Genomic DNA, 22,545 nt, shown 5'->3' with positions numbered 1-22,545 from the left:
TTTTTGAGATGGAATCTCACTCTGTCATCCAGGCTGAAGTGCAATGGTGCGATCTTGGCTCACTGCACCTCCACCTCACAGGTTCAAGCGATTCTCCTGCCTCAGCCTCCCTAGTAGCTGGGACTACAGGCACCCGCCATCATGCCCGGCTAATTTTTGTATTTTTGTAGAGATGGTTTCACTGTGTTTGCCAGGCTGCTCTTGATCTCTGACCTCAAGTGATCTCCCTGCCTCAGTCTCCCAAAGTGCTGGGATTACAGGCGTGAGCCACTGCGCCCGGCCGTTTTTGTATTTTTTGTAGAGACAGTGTTTCACCATGTTGCCCATGTTGGTCTTGAACTCCTGGGCTCAAGCAGTCTATTCGCCTCAGCCTCCCAAAGTGCTGAGTGTACAGGTGTGATGAGCCACCATGTCCAGCTTCATCCATCTTTCTTAAATGACACTGCTAGGCTTCTAAAAAGCCCAAGACATACTCAGTGGCTCTTGATTCAGTTCTGGAAAGAGAATGGATTCAGAGGGATGTTTCGATATTGGTGTGTGTGTGTCTGTGTGTGTGTGTGTGTGTTCAGAATAACCTCTTTTCTCCTAGCTATTTTGAGGCAGTCAGTTGTCATTTTTATTTCTCTGACCTTAAGCACTTGAGGAATTTATTTCAAGTAAGTATAAAATTTTGTAAGGTGCTTTTTTTGGTCTTGAAAGTTTAGGTTATTTCTTAATGTTTGCAAAACTTCTAACTTAATTCATTTGCTGTGTATGTTGTAGGGGAGGGTGTGTGTGTTTGTGTATGTATGTGTAGTTTGAGTGGTATTTTGTACAGTGTTGTATCTGCTAGAACCAAATGCAGATGAAACACCTAATTATTTACTGTCCTAGGAGCTGGGAAAATATGGACTGCTCTATTACAATGCATTGTTCATGATTCTGCCCACCCTGGCCATTGCGTATTTCACAGGAGATGCACAAAAGGTAGGATTTTCTAATTATGGTTTAATGGTTTATGCTGATGAACTGCATTATTATTTATGATGAAAGGATAGACTTTGTTGTTCAAAAGAAATATGCTTATTAAGTGACCGAAAACTGAGCATTTACTCTTTAAATTGCTGATGTCATGCTAACCTCTTTTCTTGGCGTAAACATTGGATAGTACTAAGATGACTCAAAATAGCTCTGCTGTCAACATAAAAATAGTGCTTGCCAGCTAGTGTCCTTTTCTTACATGCCAGAAGGATAGAGGAAGGGAATTTTTACATTTCTGCTAAACTGTAAAATAGGAATAGTAGTAAACTATCCTTGAGAAACAAAAATCTTGAAATAGTAAAATTCTCCAAATCCTAAACAAAATGCTAGGCGTTGCTAGAGGTTTTCAGTTTTAGTGTACAATTGTCATCCTGGTTTAACTCCCAACTTGTTTTTTTTTCCTTCAGGAGATATTTAGCATTGTTTGGCGACTTAACCATATAAAGAACAACTAATATAGTAGTTTACCAATTTTCTGCAAATGTCTAGCTAAATAAATACAGAATAGAGTAGTAAAATAAATCTGGAGAAGAATTTTTCTCTAAAACAAGCCCATATAGGAGACAAATTGATAACATATTGTTAGAATTCACAACATTCCGCAAACTAAATGGAAATCCAGAATTATGGCAAAGATTCTGTACCAAGATTCCTTCTAATGATTCCTCTGGCTAGTAACTTCTTCAGAATAAGTATGTTGGTCATTTACTCTAAAGACAGTGATGATTTTTACAAATTTGTGGGAGCTAAAATAAAAGAGATTTTTAAAAGCAGTTAGACTGTTAAATTGTTCTTGAACCAAAGGCAGGAGACTGACAGCTTATGAAGCTGTCCCCCTCTGCCCCCACTGTCATACCTCTTTCTTTTAAAGAACTGGTACAGGTCATCTTGAATATATGTGTAAATGTTTTAATGAACTGTGACCTACCTGCCAGCAGGCCTAAAAATGACACCAAAGTAGGAAACAGTTATTTCTCTAATAAAGAGTATTGAGTAAGTATTTTGTGGCTATGAAAAAAAGTGGTACAAGAAACTAACATTTATTGAATCCCTATTATGTGTTAGTCACTTTATATATTTAATATAATGTAGTTTTTATAACAGTCAAGAAAATTTTAATTATACCTATTTTACTAATGTGGAAGGACAGGTTCAGAGAGACTAAGAAACTTGTCCAGTGTCATACTATTGGGAAATAGTGGAGTCAATATTTAAACCCAAGCCTGACTCCAAAGGCTGTGGGCTTTGGAGCAGACTGGTGACTAATAGAAGCACCCCTCACTCTCCAGCTTTGGGACGAGAATGTGGTGTGATATATGGTTCTAAATCTTGAGGCCAATCTGAGAAAGCTGGAAGAATTAATTTGCTTAGGGAACATATACAGTTTCTTTTAGCAGACATTGAACCAAATGGACTAAGAGAGCAATTTGTATGGCCCTTTGGAGGGAGAGTAATCTAGGTCAAGGAAGAGCAGGTTCCAAGTCCTGAAGTGAGAGTGCTTAGCATTTTTTAAATGGACAAATACCAGGAAAAGTCAAAGTGGGCCTTGAAAAATGTGGAGGAAGAGAAACAAAATGTACATTCCAGGTAGAAGTAACAGCATGAGCACAGGCACAACTGCAAAGACCAGACTCTTCAAATTAGAAGGTAGAAGTCAAAGATCTTGGAAACATTAGCAGAGACCTTAGAGAATGTCTGGTTTGAGCCTCTTATTTCGTAGATGGGGAAACTGGACCCCAGAGAGGACTAGAACCTAGATTGTTTAATTCTAAGCAGGTGCTATTACTATTCCCACCATACCACACCCTGATTCCTTCTAAATTAGGACCAGTGCTAGACACAAGAATTTGACATTTACTTTGCAGGTAGTGACAAGTCCTTAAAAGTTTGTGACAAAGGACTGGGTGTGGTGGCTCCCACCTATAATCCTAGCCCTTGTGGAGGTGGGCAGATTGCTTGAGCCCAGGAGTTCAAGGCCAACCTGGGCAACATGGCAAAACTCCATCTCTACAAAAAGTTCCAAAAAAATTAGGACGCATGGTTGGGCGTGTCTGTAGTCCCAGCTACTGGGGAGGCTGAGGTGGGAGGATCACTTGAGCCCAGGAGGTCGAGGCTGCAGTGAGCCATGATTGTGCCACTGCACTCCAGCCTGGGTGACAAAGCAAGGCCGTGTCTCCAAAAAAAAAAAAAAAAAATTTGTGATATAAGTGGTACAGTGGGGAGAATTTAGGACTCTCAGAATGCAGAAAACTAGCTACCTCCAGTTCTATGCCTGACCACCATCTGACTTTGGATAAGTCCCTTCTGCTCTCCCATTTAGCTTTATCATGTGTAAAATGAGTCTCTAGGTACAGCCCTTTCTGGGGTTGAGACAGAGTTTCTGAGCAGTAAAAGCCATGGCGTTGTGGAAACAGGCAGCTATTCTCACAGCTGGCATGAGCCTAGTACTCCCCGATAATCAGTGCTGATAAACTGCTCTCATTTGTTGGACTGCAGACTTTCCTGACCAACTTTGAATGGGGGCCACTTTGAATGGAAACTTTCTATGTATTGAATGAAAAGATTTCCAAGATGAATGGTTAAATGAAAAAGCACAGTGCAAAATGGTGCATATGGTATCCTACCTTTTGGGTAAAATAAAAAGGAAAATAAGAATACCTGTCCCCCCCCACACACACAATTTTTTTCACTTATTTAAATAAAGAAACTCTGGAAAAATATACATGAAACTGATAAATAATTTTTGTGCATATTGTAGGAACAGGATAAGTAGAACAGGAATGGGAGGGAGACTTCTCAAACTATTCATCTTTCTATATTTTTTTGATTATAGGACCACGTAAATGTATTTAAAAACTATATCAAAGGAACAATAAGGAAAAGATAGTTTTTCTATAAATGACTACTATCCTGTGATTAACTTTAAATTTGAAAATAACTGGGGACAGGGCACAAGTCAGTTTGTTATCATCCGAAGTTGCAGACTCTTGACCCACATTGCAAATTGAAGCAAAATCGATGCAAATTATTCTGAAAGTCTCACTGTTAAATTTAGTAGGCAGAATTTAACTTTGTTAGGACAAGAGTCCAACAAAGGGGCTCTGAAAGATCAGCTCCCCAGAGAGCCAGGAGTTGGATACAGCAGTTGATGAGTTGATACAGCCTTTAAGCAAGAATTGGAGGCCAAGGATGAAAAAATGAAATTATAATACCATAAAAATTTAAAGGAAAGTTCCAGTTGAAAAACTCATCCCAGTGAGCACATAATGCAAAGTCTTACAAAGCATTTTGAGAAACCTAACTTGTGTGTGTGTGTGTATGTATGTATATGTATGTATATACATATTTAAAGTGTATTCAAGGTTCTCAAAGTTCTGGGTTTACCAGAAACCAAGGAACAAATAAATATATTCAGCACTTAGTTTTTAAAACATATATCTTCTAACTTTAAAACATTTTGTAAAACTATGCCTCATGCAAAAACGAGCTTACTGTTAATAAAAGATACTAGTTAACATAGATAAAGGCAGAGTAGACGTCACTTGACCAATGACTTTCCAAAGCATCAGTACAGATTGTGTTTAAACTTACTAATTGCTTCCTCCAGATGGGAATTTTTTTAGTACAAAGCCAGTGATTCAGTCACAGGAGTTGGAGCTTGACTTTCTGGCAGCACACCCCGATAGGTGTTCTCACATAGGGATGGAAGAACAGACCCCCTTGCTGTAGATCTCACAAGGCTAGTTCTGTGGTATGCTGTATAATGTCTCCATTATATCACTGGCTAAATTACATGGTTTAGGGGAGTTATAGGAAAAGTTGCTGCACAAATTGTCTGCCTGGAGGTGTCTCATACTAAGCATTGCTGACTAAATAATGAAGTAATTTTAGGCTGTTGAGTTAGCCTGTTTAGAGTTATTCATCTTTTCTGGATTGCTCTGTGGAGCATACAGATTGATTTTCAGATTCTGAATTATTCTCACCACATACAGACAGATTTCTTCTGTTTTCTGGGCCTTGGTGTTCCCATATGTAAAACAGGTGGGTTGGATCAATTATTCTTTAGTTATGAATGAGTAGATCTTTCTCTTTGCCTGTATATTATTTGACTGATACTGTTCTGTTTTTAACCATTCTTACCTCTGAGATACCTCTTTTTAAATAAGAGCATGTGACCTACTTGGCAAGCTGGAATATGTAGTTTTGACATGATATGTAGGTTTTATTTTATATAGGTGGCACCACTGACATTATTTTCTTTCTGCCTTAGCAAGTTTCCAAACAGTTTACTTTCAGATAAGGATTCAATTTTTTTCTCAGTAATTTTTCAGGGAAAGAATTTTCAGAATAGAATATCATTTATTAATCTTTTTTCTTTACCATGATGTGGAAACTCAGTGGTTTATTTTTAGACTTAATAGTAAACAGAGATGTATTAAAACACTAAGAAAATATGTGTCACACTTTGGATTTTAGTTCAGATTTCAAATGAGTTAATGACTCTGCTTAGCAAATTTCCGAGACGTGGGGATTGGTTGCCTCAAGTGGACCTTGAAACTTTTCCATACTTCTAAGTAGACTAGGGTTGGTAAGTTATAAATTGGTGCTAAGTTATCCTGTGCTCACTGTAGATATTACCAAGTAGTCACAGCACTTTCTTGCTATGCTTACACATAGCCTAAGACTGTTTACCAAGACAAGAGTCTAGACAGCCAGAATCAATTGATCAGAGCTGGTACAAAAGACAAAATCTGATTGCATCCCTGGACTAGAGTTTAGCCTTTGTACTGATTGTGTAGTTTTTGTGCTAATCTTACTCAGATACTCCCTTTCTCTCTTAATTTCCTTAACCTGGGCAACAAAAAAATCAAATTTTTTAAATTAAAAATTTTTTCAAATATTTTTATTTAGCTGAAAGTTTTAAACAAAATGTCTAGTTATACACTGTAACTGTGGTATGTAAACTACTCTTATTTTACACATAAAGACAAAAAGATGAACCAATAAAAAATAATACCTACAACAACTTTTCAACACATTGACAGTACAATAAGATATCAAGAGAAACAATAGAAAATTAAAAAATGAGGGGATGAAATTAAGGTGTAGAGTTTTTATTAGTTTTCTTTTTGCTTATTTGTTTATGCACACAGTATTAAGTTGTTGTCAGCTTAAAATACTGGGTTATTAGGTTGTGTTTGCAAGCCTCATGGTAATGTCAAATGAAAAAGTATACAACAGATACATAAAAAATGAAAGGCAAGAAATGAAATTATGCCACCACAGAGAATCACCTTCACTAAAAGGAAGACAGGAAGGAAGGAAAGAAGAAAGAGAAGACCACAGAACTACCAGAACAAAATGGCAGAAGCAAGTCCTTACTTACCAGTAATAATATTGAATGTAAATGGACTAAACTCTCCAATCAAAAGACAGGGTAGCTGAATGGATAAAAAAAGAAGAAGAAGAAGAAGAAAAAAAAGACCTAGTGATATGTTGCTTACAAGCTTACAAGACACACACTTCACCTGTAAAGATGCACATGGACTGAAAATAAAGGGATGGAAAAATATATTCCATGCCAGTGGAAACCAGAAAAGAGCAGACATAGCTATACTTAACGTCAGACAGTATAAATTTTAAGACAAAAACTGTAAGAAGAGACAAAGAAGGTCACTATATAATGATAAAGAGGTAAATTCAGCAAGAGGATATAACAGTTGTAAATATATATGCACCCAACACTGGAACACCCGAATATATTTTAAGTTAAAATACATTAACTTAAATTAACCAAATAAATGAAAGATCTCTACAGTGAAAACTATAAAACACTGATGCAAGAATGCACTGATATATAAAACAAAAAGTACTAGATCTAAAGAGAGAGAGAGAGAGAGAGATCCCAATACAGTAATAGCTGGAAACTACAACACCCCAGTTTCAGCATTGGACAGATCTTTCAGACAGAAAATCAACAAAGAAGCATTGGATTTAATGTGCACTGTAGACCAAATTGGCCTAATAGATATTTACGGAACATTTCATCCAGTGGTTGCAGGATACACATTCTTTTTCCCAGCACACGGATCCTTCTCAAGGATAGACCATATGTTAGGTCACAAGACAAGTTTTAAAACATTCAAAAAATTGAAATAATATTCAGCATCTTCTCTGACTACAATAGAATAACACTAGAAGTTAATAATGAGGGATTTTGGAACACATGGAAATTAAACAGTATGTTCCTGAATGACAAATGGGTTAATGAAGAAATGAAGATGGAAATTAAAAAATTTCTTGAAACAAATGATAATGGAAAACCAAAACTTATGGTATACAGCAAAAACAGTACTAAGAGGATAAGTTTACAGCTGTAAATGCCTACATCAAAAAAAAAAAAAAAAAAAAGGAAAAAAAAAAACTTCAAATAAACAACCTAATGATATATCTTAAAGAACTAGAAAAGCAAGTTCTTTTGGGTTCCACACCCAAAAAGATTTTTTGGTTTTCTGAAAAGAAAAAATTGACAAACCTTTAGCCAGACTAAGAAAAAAAGAGAGAAGACCCAAGTAAATAATATCAGAGCTAAAAAAGGAGACGTTACAATGGATACCACAGAAATTCAAAAGATCATTATTGGCTACTATGAGCAACTATATGCCAATAGATTGGAAAAGCTGAAACAAATGGATAAATTGCTGGACACATACAACCTACAAAGATTCAATCATGTAGAAATCCAAAACCTGAACAGACCAGTAACAAGGAATGAGATCAAAGCTGTGATAAAAAGTCTCCAAGCAAAGGAAAGCCTGGATATGGCTTCACTGCTGAATTCTACGAAACATTTAAAGAAGAACAAATGCCAGTCTTACTGAAACTATTTCGAAAAATAGAGGAGGAGGGCATACTTCCAGAGTTATTCTGCAAGGCCAGTATTACCTTGATACCAAAGTCAGACAAAGATGCATTAAACACACACACACACACAACACAGAACTGTAGGCCAGTATCACTGATGAATAGTAATGGAGTAATCCTCAACAAAAATACTAGCAAACCCAATTCAACAACACATTAAAAAGATCATTCATCATGACCAAGTGGGATTTATCCCAGGGATGCAAGGATGGTTCAGGATACACAAATCAATGAATGTAATACATCATATCAGCAGAATGAAGGACAAAAACCAAATGGTCATTTCAGTTGATTGATGGTGGAAAAAACATTTGATAAAATTCAAAATCCCTTCATGATAAAAATCCTCAAAAAACTGGGTATAGAAGGAACATACCTCAACGTAATTAGAAACAATATATGACAGATGAATGGGCAATATCATACTGAATAGGGAAAAATGGAAAGCCTTTTTTCTAAGATCAGAACACAACAAGGATGCCCACTTTCACCACTGTTACTCAACATAATATTGGAAGTCCTTAGCTAAGTCAATCAGACAAGAGAAAGAAAGGGCATCCAGATTGAAAAAGGAGTCAAATTATCCTGGTTTGCAAATGATAGGATCATGTACTTAGAAAAACCTAAAGACTCCATCAAAAAACTCTTATAACTGATAAAGAAATTCACTAAAATTGCAGGATAAAAAAATCAACATACAAAAATCAGTGGCATTTCCATATGGCAATAGCAAACAATCTGAAAAGGAAGTCAAGAAAGTAATTCCATTTATAATAGCTACAAATGAAATAAAATACTTTAACTTAAAATTAACCAAAGAAGTGAAAAGTCTCTACAGTGAAAACTGTAAATCACTGATGCAAGAAATTGAAGAGGACACAAGAAAATGGAAAGCTATTCCATGTTCATGGATTGGAAAAATCAGTATTGTTAAAATGTTCATACTACCTGAAGCAATCTACAGATTTAATGCAACCCCTATCAAAATATCAGTGAAATTCTTCACAGAAATAGAAAAAATGATCCTAAAATTTATGTGGAACCACAAAAGACCCAGAATAGCCAAAGCTATCCCAAGGAAAGAGAACAAAACTGGAGGAATCACATTACCTGACTTCAAATTATACTACAGAGCTATAGTAACCAAAACAGCATGGTACTGTTATAAAAACAGACACATAGATCAGTGGAATCTATGTGTCTGAATAGAACACAGAACTAAATCCATACATCTACAGTAAACTAATGTTTGACAGTGGTGCCAAGAACATACACTGGGGAAAGGACAGTCTCTTCAATGTATGGTTCAGGGAAAACTGGGTTTACATATGCAAAAGAATGAAGCTAGATACCTATCTTCTGCCTTGGACAAAAATCAAATCAAAATGGATTAAAGACTTATCTAAAACTTCAAAGTATGAAACTAGTAGAAGAAAATATTGAGGAAACTCTCCCTGATATTGGACTGGACAAGGATTTCTTAGTCATACCCCATAAGCACAGACAACCAAAGTAAAAATGGACAAATGGAATCACATCAAGTTAAAAAGCTTCTGCACAGTGAAGAAAACAATTAACAGTGAAGAGACAACCCACAGAATGGGAGAAAATATTTGCAAATATTTGAAAAACAACTCTATAGGAAAAAATTTAGTAATCTGATTAAAATAATTGACAAAAGATCGGAGTAGACATTTCTCAAAAGAAGATGGCAAACAGTCATATACAAAAGGTGCTAAACATTGTTGATGATCAGAGAAATGCAAACTAAAACTACAATGGGATATCATCTCACCTTAGTTAAAAAGGCTTTTATCCAAAAGTCAGGCAATAACAAATGCTGCTAAGGGTGTGGATAAAAGGGAACCCTCATACACTCTTGGTAGGAATGTAAATTAGTACAAACACTATGGAGAACAGTTTGGAGGTTCCTCAAAAAACTAAAAATGCAGCTACCATATAGTCTAGCAATACCACTGCTGGGTAAAACCCAAAAGAAAGGAAATCAGTATATCGAGGAGATACCCCCATTTTTATTGTAGCACTGTTCACAGTAGCCAAGATATGCAAGCAACTCGAGTGTCCATCAGCAGATGAATGGATAAAGAAAATGTGGTACATATAAACAATGGAGTACTATTCAGCCATAAAAAAGGAGATGCTGACATTCACAACAACACGGATGGAACTGGAGGTCATTACGTTAAGCAAAATAAGGCAGGCACAGAAAGACAAACTTCACATGTTCTCACTTATTTGTGGGAACTAAACATTAGAACAATTGATCTGGTGGAGATAGAGAGTACGTGGTTTACCAGAGGCTGGCAAGGGTAGTTGGAAGTGGGGGGTGGTGTGGGAGGAAAGCTGGAAGGGTTAAGAGGTACAAAAAATGGTTAGAAAAAATAAATAAGACTTAGTATTTGGTAGCACAACAAAATAATTGTACATTTCAAAATATAACTAAAAGAGTATAATTGGATTGTTTGTAATACAAAGGATAAATGCTTGAGGGGATGGATACCCCATTTACCCTGATGTGATTTATTATTATTATTTTGAGACGGAGTTTCCCTCTTGTTGCCCAGGCTGGAGTGCAATGGTGTGATCTTGGCTCACTGCAACCTCTGCCTCCTGGGCTCAAGTGATTGTCCTGCCTCAGCTTCCTGAGTAGCTGGGATTACAGGTGCATGCCACCATGTCCAGCTAATTTTTGTATTTTTAGTAGAGACAGGGTTTCTCCATGTTGGTCAGGCTGGTCTTGAACGCCTGACCTCAGGTGATCCGACTGCCTCGGCCTCTCAAAGTGCCGGGATTACAGGTGTGAGCCACCGAGCCCAACCCGTGATGTGATTATTACACATTGCATACCTGTATCAAAATAGCCTCCACCCATAAATATATACACCTACCATGTACCCACAAAAATTAACAATTAAAAAATTTTTTAAAAAAAAGCATAGTTATAGGTAGTGGTAGGTCCATATAACATTTGCTGTCTCCCTTTGATTATGGGATATTGTTTTCACTCCTGGGGTATTTACATTATACTCCTGGCACCTGTAGCACTAAAGACTTTATTCAAAACAGAAGGAAAGCCTAAGAAAGCATCTTTGTATATTAAATCTGTAATCACAGTTACCAGTCAGCTAAGACTGAAGATTCCAGGCCTTGTGGCGAGAGACTCTTTAGTTCTGTGTCACACGCAGAATGACTAGGTAGGTCATTCTCTTCACAGTGGCTCTTTATCAGAGCTTTCTCTAGAAGCAGAAGTTTTGTTTTGTTTTAAATGTTTTTTTTTCCTGATTAACAAAATATATGTTCACCGTGCCTTCAGTTTCCTATCTTAGGGAGAATAAAAAATCCACTTACAAATCTACCACCAAGAGATAACAGTGGTGGAAGTTTAAGTGAATAATCTCTTCTGTATGTAAATTCTGTATACATTTAAAGTGTCTGCGTTTCAGTCTCTCTGTTGATCCTCACAGGAGGCAGATATAGAGCAGACTGTTTTCTACATTGGTAATACAGGTAGAGTCTCACTGATGTTAAATAACTATCATGGCCACACAGAAAGTTAATGGCGGTTAGAATTAGAACTCCTGCTATTTGACTCACTGATTGGTAACCATGTGGAGCCATAAAGGAAAAAAAAAAAAAATTGAGAACATGTTGTTGCCTTGCCTTTGTTTTTTTCCAGCAGTACAGATGGAAAGACTATAGGCTATGGAGCTGAACAGGTACTTACTAGGTAGATATTTTGGACATGTTACTGAATGTTTCTGAGCCTGGTACATAATAGGCACTTAATAAGCAGTAGTTTTTATTTTTTATTTTTAATGCTATCTTTATGGCAGGGAGAATGGGCTCGTTTGCACTGTAGGGACTGCCAGCGTTCTGTTTTTCCTACAGCTGTACTTTCAAATGGCTGCTGCTGCTTTCGTTGCAGCCAAAGACCTATTCCTGTGGCAAAGCAGAGGAATGCAACAGCGTGCTTGTGCCATAGACTGACTTTCTCCAGAGACAGGCCAAATACTTCGAGAAATAAAAAAAAAAAATCCCATGAGAATTATTTTTCTGTTTTTGAATTTTATCTGAATGGAATCATATCCATGAGATTTAATATCTATGAGATTTTAATATCCTGAAGATGTCATTATTATGTCCCCAAAGGAGACTGTGCAGTATATATTTGGTGCATTTTTCTGAATCAAATGTAACATTCAGTGTAGAGAGCCTTGGGGCTTAGCATATGTAGACTCATGTTCACCGTATATAACCTGTGTGACCTAAAGTAAGTCGCCCGTCTTCTGGGTATAATAAGATCTGGCCTTTCTCTCCCACAGGATTGTCATGGCAATTAAATGACATGATATATGCAGAAGCACTTGGTAAACCATAAAGCACTCCAAAAATGTATGGCAGCACTTTTTTGTTTTTAATTTTTTTATTTTATCATTTGCTCCTTGATTATCAGGAAGCCTGATAATCCAACTCTAAGTTATCTTCCTTTCCTGGCTAAGTTATTCTTTTACCCCGAAGTCATTAAGAATAGAGAATATTCTTCTTTAGCGTAGTGCCCCAAAGCCTGCCTGGGGCCTGGCACGCGGGACTTAATAGATGTCAGAATCATACACCGAAAGCAGAGGAGATATTTAGAGCTAAAGGAGAGAAGAAACTTAGGTTTATGAGAGGTTTATTTGAGGTCTTTGCCAAATAATTCTGATTACTGACCACTGATTAAGTCACTGATAAAAAAAATTAAAAGTAATGATATTATAGTAGCTGACATCATTTATTTAGCCAGATTCCCTCCATGTCAGCAATTGTATCCATATTTTTTTGTAATTCTGATCACCCTGTAGGTGAGACCTTATTATTCATCTTTTTACATATGTAGAAACTAAGGTTCAGAGAATTATCTTTGTCCCTTACCACACAACTTATTCTCTATTCTTAATGACTTCGGGGTAAAAGAATAGCTTAGCCAGGAAAGGAAGATAACTTAGAGTTGGAGGAAAGGTTTTAGGGCTGAGATTTCTTTTATGTGTTTTAGCTTGGGTAAATAAAGTCTCTGCTTTTCAAGCTGATCTAATACTCTTGTCACAACTGGAAGAAGCCTTAATACCCGTGCAGTTCTCCCTTACAGAAGCTCAGTCTAGCATAATGAAGCAGTGGTGAGGTGGTAAAAGACACCAGGCTTCTGAATCCCGGTCCTCCGACCTTTCTAGGTACAGTGGCTTTTCCTGCAGGGTATACATAACCTTTCCATTGCCTAAGTGTTGGTTTACTGGGTTGTGCCTTCTCTGTTCAAAGAAAAAACAAAAACAAACAAACAAAACAAACTTAGTGCAAAGCTAATGAGTTATATGCAGTTCAAATGACCTTTAATTATTAGAAGAAAAGTTAAAATTACATATTTTGTTAACTATACCTTAATAAAGCTGGGGGGGGGCGTGGGGGCAGGAAACAAAGCAAACTGATAGTGTAAGAAACAGTTAAAATGTGAACAATTAAAATGTAAACATACTTGAGATTCTGGTCCAGTTTCAGATAAATGTGAAATAAATTTTTTTTTTTAAAAAACAAATTGTGTAGATTTAACATTCAACTTAAATACAGTTAGTAGCATGTACAGGCAGGTATGTGTGTGTGGGTGTATTAAAAAGCAAAGTTCAGAGGGGTCAGATATTGGAAAACAAAAAAAGCAAAGTTCACCTCATCTGTATGTAGAAAATGATGCTGGGCCACGGATCATGGATGTTTAATCCACTACCGCTAGTATTTGTGCTTAGCGCTTCTAAGTGCATGGAACTCTGCAGAAATGACATATGACACATTTCCTGCTCCCAAGGAAATAGTCTTGCTAGCGGAAGCTGGTCTCCTGAGTCCTAGGCGAGTTTATTGTGCTTTACTGATTTTTCATCAGAGAGGAGGTTGTGTTTACAGGTATAAAAGAGCATAGCATGAGATTGTATGCATGAATTCTCATATCTTCCATTCATCCAGCAAACAGTTATTAAACACCTACTATTTTCTGATCACTTTGTTAAATACCAGTGATACAGAGATAAATCATCAAGGTATTTGCAGTGTCTGTCTGGAGAGATAGTCATGTACATAAAGATGTCCATATATGTACACATACTTAGGAACCTGATAAAAGTAGCATTTAGTCTTCTGTTGAGTTTGGCAGGAAATATGCTAATGTGCAACTTAGGTTTTGGGCTAAAGCTTCTTAGTAGAAGCATCATTTGGTACAGGGTTATAATTCAAATCAGGAACTGAATGTGGTCTTTCATTTCCTAGCCATGATGGAATAACACGGACAGGGTTTACCTTCCTGCATTAAGGTACTAGAAAATCAAACATTTATCAAACAACATTTTTCAGTCTTTGGATGACAGGCTGTAAAGGACTGTTAAGAAAGGATGAGAAGAGAAAAGAAAGCTATAAAAAAGACTCAATTGGAACTTTTAGGGATGAAAAATATCTGAATTGAAAAATAAAGTGGAAGGAATTAACAGATTAGGAGAAAAGATCAGTGCATTAAAGAAGTAATAGAAACTGTCCAAATGAAGTGTATAGAGGGAAAAAGATGGTAAAGCAAATGAACACAGTATTAGTGACCTGTGGGGCAATATCAAAAAGTCTATGAAGGGTGGGGGCAGAAATTTTTTTTCCCAAAATTTAATGAAAACTTTAAAGGCACACATACAAGGAGCTCAATAAACATAGAATGTAAAGGAAACTGTACAATAAAGAGGAACATTTCTTAATGATAAAATGGGTTAACTCCTCAAAAGGACATAATGGCCCTAAGTGTGTATATTCTTAATGAGAGAGCTCCAAAATATGTGAAGTCAAAACTGATAGAACAGAAAGGAGAAATAGACCAACCCACAATTACAATTGGGATCTTAATATTTTTAACTCAGTAATTGATAAAACAGTGAAACTGAAAATCAGTAAAGTATGGAAGACTTGGATAATATTGTCAGCAAGCTTAATCTACTTGACATTAAAGAACATTCCATTCAACAACAGCAGAGTATACGTTCTTTTCAAGTGCACATTGGGTATATACCAAGATAAACTATATTCTAGGCCATAAAAACAGTCTTAATAGTTTAAAAGAATTGAAACCATACAAAGCATATTCCTTGACCAGAACAATATTAAGGTAGAAATTAATGGCATAAAGATATTTGGAAAACCCCCAAATATTTGCAAATTAGCACACCTGTAAATAATTCATAGATGAAGCGAAATCACAAAGAAAATTAGAAAATATTTTGAACTGAACGAAAATCAAAGCACAACATAGTGGCTGGGCGTGGTGGCTCACTCCTGTAATCGCAGCACTTTGAGAGACCGAGGCAGGTGGATCACTTGATGTCAGGAGTTTGAGACCAGCCAGGTCTACATGGCAAAACCTTGTGTCTACTAAAAATACAAAAATTAGCCAAGTGTGGTGGCACACACCTGTAATCCTAGCTACTTGGGAAGCAATAGAATCACTTGAATCCAGGAGGCAGAAGTTGCAGTGAGCCAAGATAGCACCACTGCACTCCAGCCTGGGCAACAGATCCTGGCTGTTTTTGTGCCTGTCTCAAAAAACAAAAAAAAACTACAACATAGGAAAATTTCTGGAATGCAGCCAAAGCAGTATATAGAGGGAAATCCGTAAAATTAATTCTATGAATTAAATCCCTAAATGCTTATTTTAGAAAAGAAGAAAGATCTAAAATGAGTGAGCTAAGCCTCTGTCTTAAGAAAGTAGCTGGGGCGAGGTGGCTCATGCCTGTAATTCCAATGCTTTGGGAGCCTGAGGTAGGGAGATTACTTGAGGTCAGGAGTTCACAGCCAGCTTGGGCAATATAGTGAGATCTGTCTTTTAAAAAGGTGGGGGGGGGAAGGAAACTAGAAAATTAAACCCAAAGTAAACATAAGAAATGTAAGATTGTAAGATAAGAATAGAAATCATGCAATGAAAACCAGTGAAACTAAAAGCTGGGATTTTTTTTTTTTAAAAAAAGATTAATAAAATTGCTAATTCGTAGTCAATTGATCAGGCCAAAAAGTGAGTTTACATAAATTATCAATATCAGAAATGAAAGAAGGACCTCATTACAGAGCAGGTATATTTTAGAAGAGTAGTAAGGGAATATTTTGAACAATATTATGCCAATAAACTTGACAACTGAGATAAAATAGATTCTTGGAAAAGACAAACTGTGTACCTAAAGCTCACTCAAGAAGAAATAGGTAGCATATGAATAGCTCTACTCTGGTAAGTAATTGATATGGTTTGGTTGTGTTCCCATCCAAATCTCATCTTGAATTGTAGTTTCCATAATCCCCATATGTCATGGGAGGGACCAGGTGGAGATAATTGAATCATGGGGGGGCAGTTTCCCCCATCCTGTTCTCAAGATAGTGGGTTAGCTCTTACAAGATCTGATGATTTTATGAGGATCTTCCCCGTTTGCTGGGCACTCATTCTTGCCACTCTGTGAAGAGGTGCCTTCCACCACGATTGTAAGTTTCCGGAGGCCTCCCCAGCCATGCGGAGCTGAGCCAATTAAACCTCTTTCCTTTACAAATTACCCAGTCTCAGGTATTCCTTTATAGCAGCATGAGAAGAGACTAATACAGTCATTAAATAGTTCTGTTTAATTGAAATTAGTCATAAGTTTTAATTAATAATAGGGCTATTATAGCTCTACTTATGTTAAAGAAATTGAATTTGTAGTTAAAAACTTTCCTCTACATAAAATTTCAGGCCCTGATTGCTTCACTGGAGAATTTGACAAAAAATTTAAGGAAGAAATAATAATAATTCTACATAAATTCTTCCAGAAAACAGAAGATAGAACACTTCCTTGTTGATTTTATATGGCTAGGATTACCTTCTGCCAAAATCTGACAAAAACATTACAAGGGGGGAGAAAGTACAGTACAAAAAAATCCAGCAATATATTTAAAGGGCAGTATATCATGACCATATTGTGTTTATCTCAGGAATTAAGGTTAGTTTAACATTTGAAAATCAGTCAGTGCGGCTTACCATATTAAGAAGAATATAGTAGAACTATAATAGATGCAGAAAACCTGTTTGACAAAATGTGACATCCACTCGTGAGTGTAAAATTCTCAATAAACTAGGAATAGAAGGGAACTTTCTCAGCGTAATAAAGGTCATCTACCAAAGAATCTATTGCTAACATATTTAATGGTGAAAGAAAGACTGAATACTTTTCACTAAGATTTGAGAACAAGGTGAGGATGTCTGCGCTCATATAGTGTTCTATTCAGTGTTATGTTGTAGAACTTCATCTGTATAATATAGGTTTGAAAGGAAGAACCAAAACTGTGTGTATTAAAAACATGATATATGTAGAAAATCTTAAAGAATCTAGAAAAAAGTGATTGAAACTAATTACCAAGTTTGCACAGTACAAGGTCAATATGCAAAAATTAACTGTAGCTCCACACAATAGCAGTGAACACTTGGAAGCTAAGTAAAAAATACCATTTGTAATACCTTCAGATTATAAAGTAGTTGGGGATTAATTTAGCACAGTATGTTTCCTGTATGCTGAAAACTACAAAACACTAGTGAGATAAATTTTAAAAGACCTAAATAAGTGATTTTTATGTTTATTAATTAGGTGTTTTGATATTAATTTGTCAGTTTTTACCAAATTCATCTATGGATTCAACACCACCCCAACTCTGTTGGAAGATTTTTGTAGAAATTGACAAGCAGATTTTAAAATTTATGTGGAATGGCAAAGGACTTAGTATAGTCAAATCAGTTTTCAAAAATAACAGTTTTAGAGGATTTATCCTACTTGATTTCAACACTTCTTATAAAGCTTCAGTAATCAAGACACTGTGATATTGGATTAAGAGTAGACAGACCGGTGAAATAGAACAGAGAATCTAGAAATAGAAATATACCATGTGGGCAATCATTTTTGTCAAAGATGTGAAAATAAATCAATGAGGAAAAGATAATGTCTTTAACAAATGTTGGTAGAACAATTTGACGTCTGTATGCAAAATAGTGAACCTTGACTATGACCTTGTGGAATATACAAACATTTATCAGGAGAAGTGTTATAGGTTAAATTGTGTCCCTCCCCTTCCAGATTCATATATTGAAGTCCTAACCCCTAGTACCTCACAATATAATCGTATTTTGAAATGGGATGATTGAAGTGTAATTAGTTAGGATCAGGTAATACTGGAGTAGGGTGGGTCTCTAATTCAATATGACTGGTGTTCTTACTAAAAAGGGAAATCAAGGGCCAGCAGGGTGGCTCACACCTATAATTCTAGTGCTTTGAGAGGCCACGGTGGAAGGATCACTTGAGGCCAGAAGTTTGAGACCAACCTGGTCAACAAAGCAAGACCCTATCTCTACAAAAGAATTTAAAAAATAGTAGCCAAGTACAGTGGTGTACCCCTGTAGTCCCCGCTATTCAGGAGGCTGAGGTGGAAGGATTATTTGAGTCCCGGAGTTCAAGGATGCTGTGAGCCATGATCATGCCACTATACTCCAGACTGGTTGACAAAGCAAGACCTTGCCTAAAAAAAAAGGGCCAGTTGGGGGGGTGGGGTTGGGAAATTAAGATACAGGTATGCACAGAGGGAGAACACCATGTGAACATGAAGTTAGACATCAGGGTGACACCTCTACAAGCTAAAAAATACCAAAGATTGCCAACAAACCAATAGAAGCTAGGGGAGAGGCAAGAAAAAGATTCTCTCAGTTCTTAGAAGGAGCCAACCCTGTAGACACTTCGATCTTGGACTTCTAGCCTGCAAAACTGTGAGGCAACAAATTTCTGCCATTTAAGCTACTCAGTTTTGTGGTGCTTTGTTATGGCAGCTGTAGCAAACTAATATTAAAAGGATCATAGACCTAACTGTAAAAGCTAAAACCATAAAACTAGAAGAAAAGATAGGAGAAAATCTTTGACTTTTGGTTACACCCACGTCTCATTAAAAAGTTATAAGCAAGAATTATAAAAGATAATATTGATCTTAAGACTATATCAACATTAACATTTTTTGCTCTTCAAAAGACACTATTAAGAAAATGCAAGGTGAGGCCAGGTGCAGTGGCTCACGCCTGTAATCCTAGCACTTTGGGAGGCTGAGGCGGGCAGATCACTTGAGGTCAGGAGTTCAGAACTAGCCTAGCCAACATGGCAAAACCCCATCTCTACTAAAAAATACAAAAATTAGCTGGGTATGGTGGCATGCGCCTTAATCCCAGCTACTGGGAAGGCTGAGGCAGGAGAATCACTTGAACCAGGAGGCGGAGGTTGCAGTGACCCGAGATCGTGCCATTGCACTCCAGCCTGTGCGACATAGTGAGAATCTGTCTTAAAGAAATAAAAAAGAAAATGGAAGGTGAGTCACAGACTGGGAAAAAAATATCTGTATTTGATGTATGTGTGTATGTGTAGCATAACATATATATGATTAAGGACTTTTATCCAGAATATATTTTTCAAAACTTGTGCAACTCAATCATAAGAAGACAAATAATGTGAATAAAAATTTGGCAAAAGAGGCAAGGGTGGTGGCTCACCTCTGTAATCCCTGCACTTTGGGAGGCTAGGGCAGGGGGAATCACTTGAAGTCAGGAGTTCATGACCAGCCTGGCCAACATAGTGAAACCCTGCCTCTACTAAAAATACAAAAATTAGCTGGGTGTGGTGGCACGTGCCTGTGATCCCAGCTCCTTGAGAGGCGGAGGCAGGAGAATCGCTTGAATCTGGGAGGCGGAGGTTGCAGTGAACTGAGATCGCACCACTGTACTCCAGCCTGGGAGACAGGGCGAGACTCTGTCTCAAAAAAAAAGTTGGCAAAAGGTTTAGACACTTCACCGAAGAAGAAATGCTGATGTCAAAGAACCACATTAAAAGATACTCAGCTTGATAGTCTTTAGGGAAATGCAAATTAAAATTACAAAATACCATTTACCCACTTGTTAGAATGGCCTCTAACAGTTCCAAGTGTTGGTGAGAATATAGAGCAGTGGGAACTCTCTTATAGTGCTAGTGAGAATACAAAGTTGTGTAGCTACTTTGGAAAACAGTTTGACAGTTTTTTACGAAGTTAAAGATACACCTAACCAAATGAACCAGCAATCCCATTTTCTAGCTATTTACCCAAGATAAAGAAAAACATGTCAATTGGGAGACTTGTAACCGAAGGTTCAAAGGTTCATAATAACTTGTGGAAATAACTCAAATAAATGTCCATTACCTGGTGTTTGGATAAACAAATTGTGGTATACCCGCAAGATAGAATATAGAATACTAATTGGCAATAAAAGTGAATGAATTACTGATACATACATAGGATGAATGAGTCCTAGGAGCATAATGCCAAGTGAAAGAGAAGGAAGACACAAGAGTACATGGTATACAATTCCACTTGTAGGAAATTGTTGAACAGTGAAGTTATAGTAACAGAAAGTAGATCAGAGGTTGCCAGGGGCTTGAAATGGAGGGGAGATTGACTGTCAATGGGGAGGAGGGAACTTTGGAAGGAGTTGATTTCTTTATCATGATTGCAATGATGGTTACATGATTATACATTTGTGACTACTCATTGAATTGAACACTTAAAATTAGTTTATTTTTCATGTATTCTACCTCAACAAAGAACTATAAACAAACTGTCTATGTCTGTCAAGCCCTGTTAGGAATGTGATTAGATAAATGTGATGTGGGTCCTCCAGGAAGCTCAGTCTGTGGACATGGTATGGAAAGATTTACAGTTCAAAGGGACAAGAACTCTAGGGAGGAGTACTGAGGCACAAAGGAAGGAGTATTTGATCAGGGAAGGCCACACAAGGGAGCCTTGAGTTTTAATTTGATGGCTGAACAGGAGTCAGACGAATGTTGAGGGGAAGGACATTCCAGGCAAAGGCATGCAAGTAGGAAACTGTATGTTATGTTTTATAAGCCACAGGGAGCCTGGTATTGTTGGAGCCCTGGTGTCATGAGGTTTATGTGGAAGTAGCAAACGTTGAAGCTGGACAGGTTGGCAGAGATAAAAGGTGGAATGTTTCTCACATTTGCTTATCGAACTCCTATTGCAAAAACAACTAGGTACTTGAGAATCCATTCCTCTTGGACAAGAGATGAGATTATCAATGTGCCCTTTCATTTCTGTTTATTCCTTTCCTTTTGGCTTAACACAGACAACACCACCACCACCACCACAAAATACCTTGTTTTTAGAATTAACAGTTTTAAAACTTTAATTCTCCTTGAATAGACCTCAGCTGAACTTGTATAAGTAAGGCCGTATTTAAGCTTTCACCTGTTACAGAAAGGAAACATGTTTTGATGTTTGAGAAAGCCTTTAGTACTAGCACATTAATAGCCATCTGAAAGAACTGAGATTAGCCAGATATGGCTTGTGCCTTCAAGGAAATGTCAGTTTCTTTGCACCAATAGTGAGAAGTATAAAATCCCCACATTACATTTTGGATGAGAGAAAATCTTATGAAACGACTTACTAGTTCAACTCTGTATACATGAAATCTTTGAACATCACTCTCTATCCTTGCAGTAATTCAGGGAAACGTATACCTGTGTGTGTGTGTGTGTGTGTGTGTGTGTGTGTGTGTGTGTGTGTGTGTGTCTGTGTCTGTGTGTGTGTCTGTGTTGGAGGCAGACTCATAGAAGGATTTACATTAAAACGGGATAGCTGATTTTGAAGGCCTGGTCTAAAATTTAATGCTTTCTTGTGTGTTGCAGGCTGTGGAGTTTGAAGGCTGGGCCGACACCCTCTTTCTTCTGCAGTTCACCCTGTCCTGTGTGATGGGGTAAGCCTTTGCTACCTTGTTAGCAGATAGTTTTCCTAAAGAAATAGGTTAGAGAAATTTGCGTGCCTCATTTCTCAGTATCTTTTAGGTCTCCTGAGTGTGTCAGCCTAGGATAATTAAGCCTCCAGATTCAGGTGGTTTCATAGCCCTTGGGAATGTGCTCTTAGGGCTACTGAATTGATACCTTAGAAGGATGAAGAAAAGAAACAGTTGACCTGATAACCTGCTGTTTAGTAAGCACCATCATATTTCAACATGCATTATATAGTTTTATCTCTATACTGACCATTTGACAGATAGAACTTTAGTAAATTGTCTAAATTTGCACAGTTTGTAGGTGGCAGTGGCAGCATTTGAATTTGGGGCAGTTTGACCCCTCTTTACTATGTTTTCTTCTTCATAGAAGAGAGTATGTAGAGGATGAGAGGATACCTGCAAACATGCCTCTTCTCCTCACCTCCATGTTTCTCTAATGTGTTTTTTTTTCCTCAGCTAGTCAGTTTAGTTGCTATTTGTGACTGGATCTGGCACACAGTGAGCAGGTGCTTCAAAATAAAGTTGACCTGATGCCTTGGTACTAAGTCAGGCTCAGAAGCCTCAGTGTAAATCAGAGGCTTTGTATCTCCTCTTAAAGTAGTTTTAATTTGGTTTTCTTCAATATTTAAGGATCTCTCTTGCCTCCATCTGGCCCAGAGGACATGTTGTCCTTATGGAAGGTGCACAACTGCGTTTTAGGGTCTGTG

The 22,545-nt window shown here is 37.2% G+C and overlaps 1 protein-coding gene across 2 annotated transcripts in view; it reads left to right on the top strand.

The window, feature by feature from the left end:
* Positions 1–22,545, top strand: part of SLC35D1 (solute carrier family 35 (UDP-GlcA/UDP-GalNAc transporter), member D1) — a 60,564-nt gene that overhangs the window by 14,300 nt on the left and 23,719 nt on the right. For both annotated transcript variants that reach the window (XM_011994977.1, XM_011994976.1), the window contains 2 exons: positions 874–966; positions 21,735–21,802. In XM_011994977.1, the coding sequence (XP_011850367.1) occupies positions 874–966; positions 21,735–21,802 (161 nt within the window). The remainder of the gene's footprint in view (positions 1–873; positions 967–21,734; positions 21,803–22,545) is intronic.

This window comes from Mandrillus leucophaeus, unplaced genomic scaffold (genome assembly GCF_000951045.1).
Source record: "Mandrillus leucophaeus isolate KB7577 unplaced genomic scaffold, Mleu.le_1.0 Scaffold464, whole genome shotgun sequence".
NCBI lineage: Eukaryota > Metazoa > Chordata > Mammalia > Primates > Cercopithecidae > Mandrillus > Mandrillus leucophaeus.
This window is presented reverse-complemented; position numbering and strand designations above follow the sequence as displayed.